Source organism: Heterodontus francisci, chromosome 18 (assembly GCF_036365525.1).
Source record: "Heterodontus francisci isolate sHetFra1 chromosome 18, sHetFra1.hap1, whole genome shotgun sequence".
In the NCBI taxonomy this organism is placed as follows: Eukaryota; Metazoa; Chordata; class Chondrichthyes; order Heterodontiformes; family Heterodontidae; genus Heterodontus; species Heterodontus francisci.
Window position 1 is genome coordinate 6,892,819 of NC_090388.1, and position 18,381 is coordinate 6,911,199.

At 43.9% G+C, this 18,381-nt stretch overlaps 1 protein-coding gene across 4 annotated transcripts in view; it reads left to right on the forward strand.

Annotated features, from left to right (window-relative positions):
- Positions 1-18,381, forward strand: part of LOC137379411 (anoctamin-4-like) — a 238,897-nt gene that overhangs the window by 145,341 nt on the left and 75,175 nt on the right. For all 4 annotated transcript variants that reach the window (XM_068050181.1, XM_068050182.1, XM_068050184.1 and 1 more), the window contains exon 7: positions 16,148-16,248. In XM_068050181.1, the coding sequence (XP_067906282.1) occupies positions 16,148-16,248 (101 nt within the window). The remainder of the gene's footprint in view (positions 1-16,147; positions 16,249-18,381) is intronic.

Genomic DNA, 18,381 nt, shown 5'->3' on the forward strand with positions numbered 1-18,381 from the left:
AATTGAACTTGATAACTTACCCCATGAACCAAATTCCCACCTTCACACTGACTGTCACTCCCAAACCTCCACTCCATGTGCTCTTCACTCTCTGCCCAGAGACAGTGAAGGAAAAGTGATCTAGTTCCTAGTCAGGATGGTGTGTGACTTGGGGCAGGTACTGGTGTTCCCATGCATTTGCTGCCCTTGTCCTGCTAAGTGGTAGTGGTAGCAGGTTTGGAAGGTGCTGTTGAAGAAGCCTTGAATTGCTGCAGTGCATCTTGTAGATGATGCACACTGCTGCCACTGTGCGTCAGTGGTCGAGGGAGTGAATGGCACCTCATCCACAAACAATCAAGCGGACTGCTTTGTCCTGGATGGTGTTGAGCTTCTTGAGTGTTGGAGCTGCACCCATCCAGGTAAGTGGAAACAATTACATCACACTCCTGACTTGTGCCTTGTAGATGGTGGACAGGCTTTGGGGAGTCGGGAGGTGTGTTACTCGCTGCAGGATTCTGACCTCTTGTAGCCGCAGTATTTGTGGCTGGTCCAGTTCAGTTTTTGGTTATTAGTAACTCCCAGGATGTTAATAGTGGGGGGGTTCAGCGATTTGGTCCAAGGGTAGATGGTTAGATTAGATATGGGATATTTGGCATTGTAAATAAGAGCATTGAATACAGAAACCAGGAAGTCATGCTAAACGTTTTACAAATCACTGGTTCGGCCTCAGTTGAAGTATTTTGTACCAGTCTGGGCAGCACTCTTTTTAGGAAAGGACGTCCAGGCCTTGGAGAGGGTGCTGAGGACGTTTACCAGGGTAACACCAGGAATGAGGGATGTCAGTGATCTGTAGAGAACGGAGAAGCTGTGATTGTTCTCCTTGGAGTAGAGAAGGTTAAGGGGAGATTAAACAGGCATTTCAAATTAACAGTGGTTTAGATAGAGCACATAGAGAAACTGTTTCCTCTGGTAAGTGGGTTGGTCACCAGTGATCAGAGATTTGAAATAATTGGCAGAAAAACTAGAAGGGAAATGAGGGTTACTTTCTCACCAAAGTTGTTTTCATGTTTAGGGGAAAAAAAACGAATGTTTGGGGTTAAGTTGGGTAGTTTCCAGCAACACAAGCCAAAGAGCTGCTTTGTGTGCTGTAAGATTCTGTCCGTGAAATCTTAGTCCCTGCTAAGAATTCCAGGTAACTTATTATTTGAGATGTGGCAAGGCCAGCATTTGTTGCCCATCCTTAATTGCCCTTGAACTGATTGACTTGCTAGGCCATTTCAGAGGGCATAAGAGTCAACCACATTGCTGTGGGTCTGGAGTCACATGTAGGCCAGACCAGGTGAGGACGGCAGATTTCCTTCCCTAAAGGACATTAGTGAACTAGATGGGTTTTTCAACAGTAGTTTCATTTCACCATTACTGAGTTTCGCTTTCAATTCCTGCTTTTTTTTTATTGATTTGATAGCATTTATTTAATACAATTTAAAGTCCACCAGCTACTGTGGTGGGATTTGAACCCATGTCCCCAGCTACTGGATTACTAATTCAGTGACTTTACCACTACACCACCATCTCCCCTTTGAATGGGCAAGCATCATTTAATCAATAAAGCTGATGTAGAATGGAACCCTACACAGAAGCTACAAAGTCTTTGGCTGGAACTTTACAGTTCTTCATCCTTTCCGCCACCCCCAGTGAGCAGGCTGGTGGAGTGTGGGGGAGATGTAATTCTGAGTTGGGGGGGGGTGGTGGTGCTGTTCCTGACACACCCCCTCGCCCACCCCATTGCAATTTTACGCAGGGCAGAAGTGGCAAACAGCCCACCTGCCCCAGACCAATCAAGGCCCTTAAGTGACCAATTAACTGGCACTTGGCCTCCTCCCACCCCAGTGGGGTATTTTTCTCCTCGGCAGCAAAGTCCTCAAGAACCCTGCCTGGTAAAACTTGGTGGCCTTCTTGCCGGCTTTGGGTGGGGTTGGGTCCTCTGGTGCACCATGTGCTCCAGAGGGCCAGTCCTGCCCCCAGCGCACAACACTCAACCCTTTTTGACCCCTGCCCCCCTTTTTTTCCCCCCCTCCCCGCCTCACTGGGGCCTGGCCGATTGTCCCCGGCGAGGCCCTTAAAAACTTGCTTCCTTTCCTGGGCTGTCCTTATTGCCTCTGCCATGGCCACAGCCCCTGTTGGTGCTGCTGGGACTAAGTGATTGGCTGGCAGCTCCATTAGGTGGGACGTCCTGCCTCAAGGTGGAAGTCCCACCCTAGACCAGATAAGGGCCCAGGGAGCGAAAAATCCAGGCATGGCTCACGACAGACTATGGCTGGTGGGTGGGACCTCCTGTCAGATCGCAAAATTCCAGCCTTTTGTTCCATCTTGGAGAAACGTTCCTTTTTTACGCAATATCCCAAAATAAGCTAAGTGGCCATTTGACTGGAAAAAAGTGTCATTATGCGAAAGAAATTAGGGGAGCTTTGCTCCTATTAATTCTCTTTAATGGAGTGTGAAATGGTGAAAATTATATTTAATTGAACAGGCAGGCAGTGTATTGTACTAGGGAGGTCAGTTTGTTTTGACGTCGTAAATCTTTCTGTACCAGGGCCGCAATGTTTTCTCCAAGGATTAATTTAGAATCTGCTTATAGTTTACTGAATATAATGTGTACATTTTTTCTGTGAAAGTTTTCCTTAGTAATTATGGGAAGAATGTTGAAAGAACTCTGCTTGTGCCTTGAGGGGGTGTGTATGAGTTTGGGTGTGGAGGCTAGCATTGATTTTTAATGGCCTGATTTTTTTGCCATGTTCCTGTTGTGATGAGCTGTATGTAAGAAGCCCTGATCAGTGAAATTTTACTCCTGTAATCCATAGTGCATGCATGTACTTGACCCTACTCTTTCTAGAAACATCAGATGTTTCAGTAGAGAAACAAACAAAGTATTTTTTTTCACTATATCTGTTCTTGGGATGTGAGCATCACTGGCAAGTCCAACATTTATTGCCCTGGAGAAGGTGGTGGTGAGCTGTCGTCTTGAACTGCTGCAGTCCCTGTGGGGTAGGTACACCTACATTGGTGTTAAGGGAGTTCAAGGATTTTGATTCGACAGTGAAGGAATGGTGATATAGTTGCAAGTCAGGATGGAGTCTGACTTGGAGGGAACTTGTGTTGTTCCCATGCATCTTCTGACCTTGTCCTTCTCAGTGGTAGAGGTCACAGGTTTGGAAGGTGCAGTTGAAGCAGCCTTGGTGAGGTTCTGCAGTGCATCTTGTAGATGGTACAGACTGCTGCCACTGTGCGTCAGTGGAGGGAGTGAATGTTTAAGGTGATGGATGGGGCTCCAATCAAGCGGGCTGCTTTGTCCTGGATGATGAGCTTCTTGAGTATTGTTGGAGCTGCACCTCATCCAGGCAAGCGGAGAGTATTCCATCACACTCCTGACTTGTGCCTTGTAGATGATGGACAGGCTCTTTGGAGTCAGGAGGTGAGTTACTCACTGCAGGATTCCTAGCCTCTGAGCTGCTCTTGTAGCCACAGTATTTAGTTATATATGGCTGGTTGAATTCAGTTTCTGGTCCGTGGGAACCCCCAGGATGTGGGAGATGGTAGGAGATTCAGCAGTGGTAATGTCGTTGAATGTCAAGGGGAGATGGTTAGATTCTCTCTTGTTGGAGATGGTCTTTGCCTGGCACTTGTGTGGCACGAATGTTACTTGACGCTTTCACTGTCTGTATTTTTACCTTCGTCTAATCCCAAAGAATCTACATTCTTGTCTTGCTGTGTGCCTCTGCTGAGGACATCCTAAAGCATTTCCATTTTGATGTGGAGTCAGTGCATTTGACAAATGCTACTGCCATTTTGCACGCAGCTGAATCCCACAAATATCAGTGAGGTGATGGCCTATGAAGCTGCTTTTTCAGTGGTGGTTAATGGAGGAATATTTAGCATGGAGAAATCCCTGCTTGCCTTTGAAGTAGTGCCACAGGATTTTTTCATATCTATCCAAAAGAGACAGACAGTGCCTCCAGGTAATATGTCATCATATCTCGTCACCTCTGAATGCCACACCTCCTCAAGTCTATCTTGGGTGCTTTCGTCCTGAAGTGGGCCTTGAGCCTTCTGTCTTTGGGATGAGAGTGTTACCAAATGAACCAAGCTCCTAAGATGCATTATATGGAGACCATGCTTTAGTATGGATAAAGGCTTGTGTGTATTCTGCTTTTGGACATTTCAGTGAATTGTTTGTACAGGGAGAGCAGTTTTCACATTCTTTATCATAACCTGAGAATATCAAATGTCAATTTTTAATCAAATTTTAATCTGTAGTCATAAACTGTATAGATTACTTTATGAACTAATAATTAGACTTCCATTTATGCAAGCTAGAAACTATTGGTCTCGAGTCCTGGACTCTGCCCACTCGGTCCTTCCCTCCCATCACTGGCTCCATTGGTCAGAAGATTCCGGATTAAAATCCCACTCCAGGACTTGAGCACAAAAATCAAGGCTGACACTCCAGTGCAGTACTGAGGGAGTGCTGCACAGTCAGAGCTACTGTCTCAGATGAGATGTTAAACAGAGACCCCGTCTGCCCCCTCAGGCGAACATAACAGATCCTACTGACTTTCACGAACAGTGTTTTGAAGAGCAGGAGCGTTCTCCCTTGTGTCCTGGCCAATATTTAATACCGCAATCAACCAATCAAAAACAGATTGGTCATTATCCCATTAATTGTGGGAGCTTGCTGTGCTCAAATTGGCTGCTGTGTTTCCTACATTACAACAGTGACCACACTTCAAAAGTACTTTTTTTTTCATTGTAAAGTGCTTTGAGACATCCAGTGATCGTGAAAGGTGCTATGTAAATGCAAGTCTTTTTTTTTTTCCTGCCCTGTTGTGATCTTCAACCAATTTCTTATGCACTCCCAAAGGTTATGCTAAATCCTTAACACTTTGTAGCACTTCACTCTCCTTATGGCCACTGAAATTGAAGTTAATGGAGTGATTGCAGTGTAAAACAAGCTGCTGATTCGCTATTGCTGAACACCAACTACACCCACTTTGGGAATATGGATATAAGTTTTTCCACAATTCACTTAGGGTTTCACTTACTCAAAGAAGTTAAGGAGGTTGGTCAGGCTGCATCTGATTTCGTGCTGACTGTTGTTCATTCCCTTGTTATTGTACAATGAATCAAGTTTGCTGCTGATAATTCAATTGTTTTTCAGTTGCACAATGTATTCACAATTCTCAACAGAATGTGAGTTGTCATGGTAAAGGTGAAGTGAATTGAAATGTAGGGCTCCAATGCTGAACTACAAGGCCAATGGGGGATGAGAGGAAAGACTTGCATTTATATAGTGACTTTCAGGATGTCCCAAAGCGTTTTGCAGCCAGTTAAATTTTTTTCTGAAGTGTGGTCTCTTGTTATGGAATCGTGGTTGTCGATTTGCACACGGCAAGATCCTACAAATGGGTATCCTGGCCAACATTCCTTTTTGACAGCTGTCATCACCAAAAGAGATGAACCGTTCATTCTCCTCATTGTGGGATGTTGCTTTGTTTTTCTTTGTCTATAAATGTGAACTCCACAAATAATTGTTTGAGAAGCACTATGGGGACATAAAGTGCTACAAAAATACCAGTGCTGTATCTTTTTCCCCCCCCCCACCATTGTTTAAAACTGAAAGCTATTTTGCGCTGCCTTTGCTGGCAGTCCTGGCCATCAGCCCTACAGATGTAGCACTTTGGCCCAATTCAGCAGCTCAATGTCCCCATTCAAAGTGCACAACCATAACCAAGCTTGGCAAAATACTCTTAACCTCAAATGTTCCAGATCGATGATTGATTGGCAAGTGCCCTGCTTAGTTTACAAAAGGAAAATATTGCATGAAGCTCCTTTATTTTTTTTTAAGGATAGCACAGGTACTTTGATCAGTTACTGGGATCACTACACAACACGACTGGTTTTGTAGTTACCTTGAGTGCTCTGAGCTGCAAGATAAGGCGAACTTGAGCTGCAGTCTGTGTTGGTCTTTACAGTGAGAAAAGCACAGTTCAGTGTTAAAATAATCACAACACTGGATGCTGGAAATCTAAATGCTGGAGACACTCAGCAGGCCAGGCAATATCTGGAGAGGAGGAGGTAGAATTACCATTTCAGGATGATGATTTTTTTTTTTATCAGATGTGGAAGATGTTCAAAATGAACACCTGACCTGAGTTTGGAGGAGTGATTTTGTGTGTATTGGACATATTCTCACCTAGGACCGAGCTGGTTTAGAAGTGATCTGACCGCTGTTTTTAGGATTCTAAAGGCTCACGTCGCCCATGACGACCTGTCTCACCTTGTCCAGAGGACTGGGCCTGCACGTGAAGGGGGGGCAAATTCAAAACTAATCTGCAGAAACATTATTTCGGTGAGCAAGTGGTCAATCTATGGAACAGGCTCCCTTGGAAGCTGCTGAAAGCCGTTAGTATTGATTAAATGCTTATGCAAATTAGGACAATTGTTGAGAAAATGTTTGGGAAACCAGTTTGAGTAATGAGACATGATGACGTGGTGAGTGTGGTGCGCTCGACAGGAATAGGTGACTGATTCCTAAAACTCTCCATCACTAAAATTTTCACTTCACGGCTGGGTCTGTTGTAGACCCACTGATAGAGATTGATTACAGCAATCATGGAGTTTTTGACTATTCAGGACTAAAGGAGTAGTAGCACTATGGTAATGGCATCAGTAAGCCAGAGGCCCAGACTGATTCTCTAGGGACCCGAGTTCAAATCCCACCACTGCAGCTGGAATGTATTTAAATTCAGTTAATCTGGAATAAAATGCTAGTCCCATTAATCATGAAACTACCAGAATGTCATTTAAAAACCCATCTAATTCCTCCAGAGGAAATCTGCCGTCTTTACCCAGTCTGGCCTTCATGTGACCCCAGACTCGCAGCAATGTGCTTGACGCTTAACTGCCCTCTGAAATGGCCTAGCAAGCCACTCAGTTGTATCAAACCGCTACAGAAAAGTCAAATAAGAATAAAACCAGAAGGACCACTCTGCATTTGTTCTAGACACCAGAAAGGACAAAAGCCCAGCCCAGCCTACAAAGCTCTCCTCACTAACATCTGGGGATTTGTGACAAAAGCAACAGCCTGATCTGGTCATGCTTAATGAATCATACCTCAATAGCCCATGTACAGCCATCACCATCCCTGGGTATGTCCTGTCCCACTGGCAGTGCCGACCCACCAGAGGTGGTACAGTGGTATACAGTCAGGGAAGGAGTGGCTGCGGGAATCCTCAACATCGACTCCGGACCCCATGAAGTCTCATGGCATCAGGTCAAAAATAGGCAAGGAAACCTCCTGCTGATTACCACCTACTGCCCTCTCTCAGCTGATGAATCAGTACTCCTCTATGTTGAACACCACTTGGAAGAAGCACTGAGGATGGCAAGAATGCAGAATGTACTCTGGGTGGGGGACTGCAATGTCCATCACCAAATGTGGCTCGGTAGCACTACTGCTCGAGCTGGCTGTGTCCTGAAGGATGTATCTGCCAGATTGGGCTTGTCGCAGGTGATGAGAGATCCAACAAGAGGGAAAATGTACTTGACCTCGTCCTCCCCAATCTACCTGTTCCAGATGATTCTTCCCATGACTGTATTGATAGGAGTGACCACTGCACAGTCTTTGTGGAGATGAAGTCCAATCTTTACATTGAGGATACCCCACCATTGTGTTGTGTGGCAGTACAGTGTTAAATGGGATAGATTCAGAACGGATCTAGCAGCTCAAAACTGGGCATCCATGAGGCACTGTGGGCCATTATCAGCAGCAGAATTGGATTCAACAGCAATCTGTAACCTCATGGCCTGACATCCCCCACTCCATCATTCCAATTACCATCAAACCAGGGGACCAACCCTGGCTCGATGAAGTGCAGGAGAGCATGCCAGGAGCCGCACCAGGCATACTTTTTATATATAAAAAAAAAAAAATTAGGTGCCAACCTGGTGAAGCTACAACATAGGACTACTTGTGTACCAAACAGTGTAAGCAGCATGTGAACGAGCGATGTGATCCCACAACCACAGTGGCGCAGTGGTTAGCACCGCAACCTCACAGCTCCAGCGACCTGGGTTCAATTCTGGGTACTGCCTATGTGGAGTTTGCAAGTTCTCCCTGTGTCTGCGTGGGTTTCCTCCGGGTGCTCCAATTTCCTGCATGCCAAAGACTTGCAGGTTGATGGGTAAGTTGGCCATTAGCAATTGCCCCTAGTATAGGTAGGTGGTAGGGAAATATAGGGACAGGTGGGGATGTGGTAGGAATATGGAATTAGTGTAGGATGTATAAATGGGTGGTTGATGGTCGGCACAGACCTGGTGGGCCGAAGGGCCTGTTTCAGTGCTGTATCTCTAAACTTTAAACTTAAAAAAAAAACCCAACAGATCAGATCTAAGCTCTGCCATGTCCAGTCATGAATGGTGGACAATTTGAACAGTCAACAGGAGGAGGCTCCAAAAACATCCCCATCCTCAATGATGGGGGAGCCCAGCATATTCAAAAGACCAGGCTGAAGCATTTGCATCCATCTTCAGCCAGAAGTGCTGAGTGAATGATCCATCTCTGCCTCCTGCTGAGGTTCCCAGTATCACATGATGGTCTTCAGCCAATCCGATGCACTCCGCGTAATATCAAGAAATTGCAGAAGGCACTGGATGCAGCAAAGGTTATGGGCCCTGATGACATCCTGGCTGTAGTACTGAAGAGTTGTGCTCCAGAACTATCGGCGCCCTTATCTAAGCTGTTCCAGTACAACTACAATACTGGCATCCGTCTGTGGGGAAATTGCCTAGGTATGTCCTGTACACAAAGCCGGACAAATCTAATTATAGTTCCATCAGTCTACTCTGAGTCATCAGCAAGATGATGGAAGGTGTCATCGACAGTGCTATCAAGCAACAGCCTGCTCACCACTGCTCAGTTCTCTGCTCCAGACCTCATTACAGCCTTGGTCCAAACATGGACAAAAGAGCTGAATTCCTGAGGTGAAGCAAGAGTGACTGTCCTGGACAACATCAAGGCAGCATTTGACCAAGTGCAGCATCAAGGAGCCCGAGCAAAATTGAAGTTGGTGGGAATCCAGGGGAAAACTCTCCACTAGTTGGAGTCATATCTAGCACAAAGGAAGATGATTGTGGTTGTTGGTCAATCATCTCTGCCCCAGGATGTCACTGCAGGAGTTCCTCAGGGTAGTGTCCTAGGCCCAACTATCTTCAGCTGCTTCATCAATGACCTCCTTCCTTCAAGCATAAGGTCAGACGTAGGGATGTTTGTACAATGTTCAGTACCATTCGCTACTCCTCAGATACTGAAGCAGTTTGTGTCCACCTGCAACGAGACCTATACAACATTCCGAGTTGGGCTGACAAATGGCAAGTAACAATGATGCCACACAAGTGCCAGGCAATGAGAGAGAAACCAACCATCTCCTCTTGATGTTCAATGGCATTACCATCGCTGAATTCCTCCATTTTCAACATCCTGGGGGTCACCGTTGACCAGAAACTGAACTGGACCAGCCACATAAAGACTGTGGCTACAACAGCCGGTCAGAGGCTAGGAATCCTGAGGCGAGTAACTCTCCTCCTGACTCCCAAAGCCTGTCCACCATCTACAAGGCACAAGTCAGGAGTGTGATGGAATACTTTCCACTTGCCTGGATGGGTGCAGCTCCAACAACACAAGAAGCTCGACACCATCCAGGACAAAGCAGCCTGCCTGATCGGCCCCATTCACCACCTTATTTTTTAAAACATTCACTCCCTCCACCATGGGCACACAGTGCATTCTGTAGATGGTACGCACTATCAACTTGCCAAGGCTCCTTCAACATCCACCAAACCTGCATCTCTACCATCTAAGGACATGGGCAGCAGACACACGGGAACGTCACCACCTGCAAGTTCTCCTCCAAGGCGCACACCATCCTGGCTTGGAACTATATCACCGTTCCTTCACTGTCACTGGGGCAAGGACCTGGAAACCCTTTGGTAATACCACAATTCAAGAAGGCAGCTCTTGCCAGTGATCCTGACATTCCAAGAACAATAAAATAAAATTTTAAAAGTACCAGGATGGTAGATGAACTGGATGGCTTTTGTTTTGATTTTTGCTGAGTAATTCCTGTTACCTTCCTCAGTCCACAGCTGCTCGATCTGCTAAGTGTCTACAGTATCTTCTTGAAATGAATGATCTCAGTTGATGTCCCTGCCTTGTATCCTTGCCACCAGCTTGTACAGCTGATGGACCAGTGACTGAGGATGCTGATGCAGACAGGTCGTACTGAGCCAGGTCACTGTTGCAGCTGAGATTTGATAACCACCTTCAATTTCTCGGGCCTGAGGAAGTAGAAATTGCTATCGTGTCCAATAGAAATGTGGCACAAAATCATTTAAAACCGCTGAGCAATTTAAACGTCATAAACCCCCTGGAAATTCTTAAGCTTATTTTACCTGCTCACCGATCAATCTTTTGTGAAACACAAACAAGAAATTCTGGAATCACTCAGCAGGTCTGGCAGCATCTGTGGAAAGAGAAGCCGAGTTAACGTTTCGGGTCAGTGACCCTTCTTCTGCTTCTCTTTCCACAGATGCTGCCAGACCTGCTGAGTGATTCCAGAATTTCTTGTTTGTGTTTCAGATTTCCAGCATCTGCAGTATTTTGCTTTTATTTTAATCTTTTGTGAAGATTGGGTAGCTACACTGTAGTGCAGAATGTAAATCAACTGTGGGTGATTTTAATCTTGTAGATTGGACAAATCAACTTGGCAAAGGTCGCCGAGAGGATGAGTTCCTAGTGTATTAGGGACAGTTGCATAAAATTATGTTCTGGAACCAACCCAGGAGCAGGCTATTTTAGACCTGGTAATGCGTAATGAGATGGGATTATTACATGACCTCATAGTGAAGGAACCTTGAGGCAAGAGTGATCATATGACTAATTTCGCATTCAGTTTGAGGGTAAGCAATTTGGGTCTGAAGCTAGTGTCTTACCCTTGTAATTACCTTTTATTTAAGTTTATGAAGACAGGTGGCTAAAGTGGACTGGGAAAATAAGTTTAAAAAGACAGAGAAACAGTGGCAGACATTTAAGGAAATAGTTCATAACTCTCAACAAAGATATGTGCCACTGAGAAGGATGCACCATCTGTGGCTCGCTAACAAAGTTAAGGATGGTATCATTGAAAGAAAAAAGTTGTCATGCTGCAAAGATTAGTGGTAGGCTGGAAGATTGGGGAACTTTTCGAAACCAGAAATAGAGGGAGAAATTAAAGTATGAGAGTGAACTAGCAAGAAATATAATTGGAGTAAAAGTTTCTACAAATATATAGAAATGAATGGCTAAACTAAATGTTTGTCCCTTAGAGGATGAGACTGGGGAATTGATAATGGGCAATAAAGAAATGGAAGAGACTTTGAACAAGTATTTTGTATCTGTCTTCACTGTAGGAGACACCAAAAGTATCCCAAGAATAGCAGAAAATCAACCACTATAGGAGAGTTATTGGGACTAAATGCTAACAAGGCCCCTGGACCTGATGGCCGGTATCCCCAGATATTCAAAGTAGTGGCTGCAGAGATAATGGATGCATTGGTTGTAATCTTCCAAAATTCCCTAGATTCTGGAAAGGTCCCTGTGGATTGGAAAACTGCAAATGCAACACCTCTATTCAAGAAAGGGGGTAGCGAAAAGCTGGAAACTATAGGTCAGTTAGCCTAACATCTACCGTTGGGAAAATGCTAGAATCCATGATTAAGGAAGTAGTAGCCGGACATTTAGAAAATCATCATGCAATCAGGTAGAATCGACATTGTTTTATGAAGGGGAAATCACATTTGACAAATTTATTAGAGTTCTTTGAGGATGTAACAAACAGATTGGATAAAAGGGAACCAGTAGATGTAGTGTATTTGGATTTCTAAAAGGCATTTGATAAGGTGCCACATCAAAGGTTACTACACAAGATAAGAGCATGTTGTGTTGGGGGTAATATATTAGCATGGATAGAGGATTGGCTAACAGGAAACAGTTGGGATAAATTGTGCATTTTTAGTTTGACAAACTGTGCCACAGGGATCAGTGCTGGGACCTCAACTATTTACGATCTATATTAATGACTTGGATGAAGGGACCGAGTGTATTGAAGCCAAATTTGCTGATGATGCAGAGATAGGTATGAAAGGAAGTTGTGAAGAGGATACACAGTGTCTGCAAAGAGATATAGATAAGTTAAGTGGGCAAAGATTTGGCAGATGGAGTTTTATGTGGGAAAATGTGAGGTTGTCCACTTTGGTAGAAAAGCAGAATATTATTTACATGGAGAGAGACTGCGGAATGCTGTGGTACTTGGGGATTAGAATTACAAAAAAGTTAGCATGCAGGTACAGAAAGTCATTAGGAAGAAAATGGAACATTGGCATTTATTGCAAGGGGGATGGAGTATAAAAGTGGGGAAGTCTTGCTGCAATGGCACAGGGCACTGGTGAGACCACATCTAGAGTGCTGTGTGCTGTTTTGGTCTCCTTGCTTGAGGGATATACTTGCATTGGAAGCAGTTCAGAGAAGGTTCACTAGGCTGATTTCTGGGATGAAGGGTTTGTCTTATTAGGAAAAGTTGGGCCTATACTATTGGAGTTTAGAAGAATGAGAGGTGATATTATTGAAACATATATTCCAAGGGGGCTTGACAGGGTAGATGCCTTGTGGGGATTCTAGAACTTGGGGGCACAGTTTCAAATTAAGGGATCTCCCTTTTAAGCTGGAGATGAGGAGGAATTTCTTAGTCAATTAATCTTTGGAATTCTCTTCCCTAGAGAGCAATGGAGGCTGGGTCGTTGAATAAATTCAAGGTTGAGTTAGATTTCTGATATTCTAGGGAGTAAAGGGTTATTTGGGGGGGGGGGGGGTGGGTGGAGGGCAGGCAGGAAAGTGGAGTTGAGGCCACAATCAGATCAGCCATGATCTTGTTGAATGGCGCCGCAGACTCTAGCAGCCAAATGGCCTACTCCTGCGCCTATTTCTTATGTTTATCTTACTAGTTAATTTTTGTTTTCTGCCAGCAGACCAATATCTGGTAGATATGCACCAGAATTCATCTGTCCTTAGCCACTCAAACCCATTTACTAGAATAGCCCATAGTGACCAAAATTAATTATTTAGTTTTGAGTTCCCAGAAATTGCTTTTCCTTCACCAGATATCAGCCTTTCTCGAAGATGATGATCCTCATCCCAGGGATTGATTGACTGCCAAGCTCCATCATAAATATGATCTCATCATTGTCTGGGTTTCCATTTTCACTTCATTAGAATTTTTGAACCTCCTTGTTTCAAATGAAACATGCAGAGTTTTTGCATGTCTGGAATCTATGTGGCTGTTGATCTAGATTAAATTTCAATTGCTTTAACTCAACCCATACAATTCGCTTAATTGTATATATGTGGCCTATCTAAAGAATCAGGGCATTAATATAGGGGCAATTTTTCTTCTAGCTTTGTTTTAATAGTCAGATCAGTTTTGATCATTTGGCCTTGAATTTAGTGAGCAGTCAATACAAGGTAGTAGAAGACAGACCTGTTGGCGAAAGGTAGTATTGGATGGTTCAGTCCTTCCGGTGATCTGAGCAGTTATACTGCGTTGCAAATTCAGTTGTTTCTAACAGAGCTCTTGCGCTCTGTGTCTGGAATGTTACATTGGGTGGGAGGCCCCACCCACTGGCTGAAAAGGTGGTGTCGAGCCTGCTTCCGTTGGGACTTGGGAGCCACGCTGGGATTTTTCGCTACCCGGTCCCTTAATTAGTCTTGGGAGGGACCTCTACCTCCTTGAGGCGGGAAGTCCCACCTAATGGAGCTGCTGGCTAAGCAGGGGGCTGGCAGCTTTTAGTCCCAGCAGCGCCACCGGGGGCAGTGGCCACTGCTGGGACTACACCCAGCCGTCGGAAGCAACAGGAAGGACGGCCCTGAAACTCGGGTAAGTTTTTTGGGGCCTCGCCGGGCCCTGGCAGGCAAGGGGGTCGGTTAGTTGGGGGTGGTGGTGAGTGTTGTGCTTTGGGGGTGGCCCTCTGTGGAACACGTGGTGCCCGATCAGGCAGGCCTGCCTGCTCCGCCCAAGCCCGCAAGAAGCCCGCCTTGTTTTACCTGACGGGGGTTCTTTGGGGCCCTTGCTGACTACAAAATACCATAGTAACGCACACTCTGTGATGGTGGCTATTGAACTCTGACATATGGACATGCAAAAATATATTATCAATTAAATATTGATATCTGCAATGTGCATAAATCCAATGAAAAATATCCGCAATGGATTAATTACCCTTTGTGATTTGATGAGGGGCTTCAGTTTTGTGGAGAGACTGGAGAAGCTGGGATTGTTCTCCTAGAGCAGCCAAGATTAAGGGGGAAATTGATAGAGGTGTTCAACATCCTGAAGGGCTTTGATTAAGTAAAGCAAAACTTTTCCAGCGACAGGAGGGTCAGTAACCAGAGGACACACTTAAGGTAATGGGCAGAAGAGCCAACGGAGGAGCTGAAAAATTTTTAAGCGTTGGGTTGTGATCTGGAATGTGCTGCCTGAAAGGGAAGTGGAAGCAGATTCAATAGTGACTTTCAAAAGAGAGTTGGATAAATACTTGAAAAGGAGAAATTTGCAGGTCTGTGGGGAAGGAGCAGGGGGAGTGTAACTAATTGGATAGCTCTTTCAAAGAGCCAGAACAGGCACGATGGGCTGAATAGCCTCCTGTGTAAAAATTGAAGAACTGCACTTTAGATTTTTTTTTTCTTAAATTAAATATCCTACTTATTGGCAAATTAAAGGCAGTGATTTTTTTAATTTTTACCCTTGATTAATACGATGAAGTGAAACATCTACCTGACTTGGAGTTAAACGTAAGACTGTCTCTAAGTAGAGAAGTCCGAGTTAACAAAACAAGTATATAAGGGGAGTGCCACCTGACTCTTGGCATTAATGGAGAAGTACTAGAAATGACTTCATTTTTATAAAAAAAACTTCAAAGCACTTACTAGATTAACTAAGAGCTTGTTCAGCTCCAAGGAAGCCAGGATTTCTGCTGGTGCAGCTATTAATACTATAAAATCAGAATCTCACACGCGATCAATTATTAAATAATCTTTTGTCTTTTGAGTGAAATGTTGGAACTGTCCAGTTAAGTGAGAGTTAATTAACACATTTGTAATGACCTCCCACAAAAAAAGTTAAGCTCAACAAAAGTGAGTGAAGAAAAGTCTCCCCTTTTACATTTTAAAGCCTTGCTAAAAGCCATTAATGCTGAATAATTGCAGCATTCTGGAGTTGCAATAACAACCTGCATTTATATAGTGCCTTCCACAACCCTTCACGATAGATATCTGCACTTCTCAAGTTCTGTTCTCTGAACGTCCCTAATTTCAGTTGCTCCACTATTGGTAGCTGTGCTTTCAGCTGCCAAGATTCTAAGCTCTGGAATTCCCTCCCTACTCCTCTCTGCCTCTCTACCCCTCTGACCTTCTTAAAACTACCTCTTTGACCAAGCTTTTGGTCATCTGCTTTAATATCTCAAGTGGCTTAGTGTCGAATTTTGCTTTTATAATGCTCCAGTGAAGTGCCATGGCGCATTTTATTGCATTAAAGGTGCTATATCAATATGAATTGTATATTTTATGTTCTCAGTGGAACATAGGGGTACAGTTGCATAGTGGTTATATTACTGGATGAGTAATCCAGAGGACTAGACTAATGATCTAGAGACATTGGTTCAAACCCAACCATGGTTGCTAAGAAATTTTAAATTCAATGTTAAATAAATCTGGAATAAAAATTTAGACTGTGAATCTACCAGATTATTGTAAAAACCCATCTGATTCACTAATGTTCGTTAGGGAAGGAAATCTGCCGTGATACCTGGTCTGGCCTACATGTGACTCCAGACCCACAGCAATGTGGTTGACCCTTAACTACCCTCTGAAATGGCCTAGCAAGCCACTTAGTTGTTTCAAGAAGGTGGCTCACCACCACCTTCCAAAGGACAATTGGGGGTGGGCAATAAATGCTGACCTTGCCAGCTACGCCTGTATTCTTTGAATAAAAAAAATTTATGTATTTTGTTTTTGTTTTTGTTGCAGTCATCACTAACCAACAGTGATATAATATTTGTGAAGTTACATGCCCCTTGGGAAGTTCTTTGTAGATATGCAGAGTTAATGAATGTACGAATGCCTTTCAGGTAAGCAAAGATATGCTGTTTTTCCTCAATTATTCCGTTGGTGGTTTTGTCTGTATCTTTTGTTTGAGCTGGGTGTGGAGGGATTGTTAACTCAATGTTGGAAGTACACAATAGGCCTGTTGGCATCTATAGGGAAAAAGGTAGGCCAACATTTCGGGGAAGGTCCCTTGTGTCCTGATGAAGGGTTTATACCCAAAATGTTGATCTCTCTTTTCTCTTGGCAGGTGTTGATGGTTCTGTGCTTTTCTGTTTTTGTTTACAACACGTTTGCAGCAATTCCCTTTCCATCTAATTTGAAGCTCTTGGCTGTGTCCCGCCATGAAAAATTGGACTGGGAAAATACATTTTCATCTGCTTAGAATCCATTCTTGATCATGTTCCCAGAACATTGAGTGCTTTTAGTTTGGAACGATGTAGAGAAAAAAAAGCCATTAACTGACCGGTGAGCTATAATTAAATCGATTATAGGGTGTCAGTCAATTATAATTGGACGGTTGAAGAGCAATCTGATCAAGGTCTTGAAGACTCTGAAGAGTTATGATTGTGTTTCATTTGGTAACTGCTCCCTTCAACCAATGTGCCATGATGAACCAAATCATGTCCCACAGGCACAGTGGGCTGAATGGCTGTCTCCTGTGTTGCATCATTCTGTAATTCTCCAAATAACTGGAGGGAAAGAAATGTTTACAGCGCAGAAGAGGACCATTTGAACCATTGTGCCTATGCTTTTAGAGCAAACCAAAACCAATCCTACTGACCCACTCTCCCCAGCTCTGTACCTTCCTCTCTCATCCCTAAGAGATGCAGCATTCTCTGCCTCAACCACTCACTTTGGGGAAACATTCCATGTTCTAACAAGTCTTTGCAGAAAGAAATGTCTTCAGACCCCTTTTAACTCAGATCTACAGAATTATTACAATGAATGGAAAAGGAGAATTAATGTTTTAAAGCCAATTGTTTGGTTTCTCACCAGTTGTTTTCTATGTTTGATCTCTTAATCTCTCTTTTTAGTCTTTTCTCCTACCTCTTGCAGGCTTATATCTTCAATCTCCCTTTCCTTCCTTGCTAGTTCATACTGTAACTGACGACGGGTTTTCTTCTCGACTGGCTTCATTTTTGCTGTTCTTCCAGGAGAAAAATCTATTACCTGCACCGACGGTACAAGTTCATGAGCAGGTTGGTGTGACTGAGCGTTGCCTGAAAGCTAATCAGCATGAACTGAGACTGTGCTGTTTCCTAATCTCATAGACTAGAAGATGCCCTAATTATTTCTTGACGACATTCCATTATCTTGATCGAATGCCAAGCTCTGGTCCCCACTGCTGAAAACCAAAGCCCACTTGCATTACCTTCTGACAGAACAATGTTACACAGCAGAATATTTTAAATAAAGGCACCTTGCTTTAGACCCTCATTACACCTTTTATCTCTTGGTCAAGTAAAATATTGCATGTCAACAATATCTGTTTAAAACTACTTGCTTGCTGACTGAATAAGTTTGTAATTCTACTAATATATATAAATGCCCTTTTAATATTGGATAAGGATTTTCCACAACAACTGGAGGTAACACTACCATCTGCCATTGCTTTTATTAATGCTTGTCTTGCAAATGTCTGCCCTGCATGGTAGGAGACCAACCTTAGCAGTTTTCTAAGAGAATGGATTGAGCAGGAACAAGCCTTTATAAAAACCTAACAGGAGCAGTCTATATGGACCCATCAAACTACTCAGCCATTCAATACAATCATGGCTGATCTTTTACCTCCATCCACTTTCCTGCTCTATCCCCATAGCCCTTAAGTTCCCTAGTGTCCAGAACACACACTGAGTATCAAGACTGAGACAGAGACAATGACCATCCGCAGCTCTCTAGGGTAGAGAATTCCAAAGATTCACAATGCACTGACTGAAGACGTTTCTGCTCATCTCAGCCTGAAATGGCCAACCCTTTATTGAGACTGTGACCCCATTTTCTAGACTCGTTGTTCAGCTCTTAAACAGTGTGGGGTGTAAGATGGGCTGCCAACAAAGTGAGAAATGGACTTGCCATTCCTTTTATATTTGAGACAATGAATCCCAGAGGATCAGCTTTGATCTCTGTGCAGTTGAGCTGATGAGTGACAAGGAAAT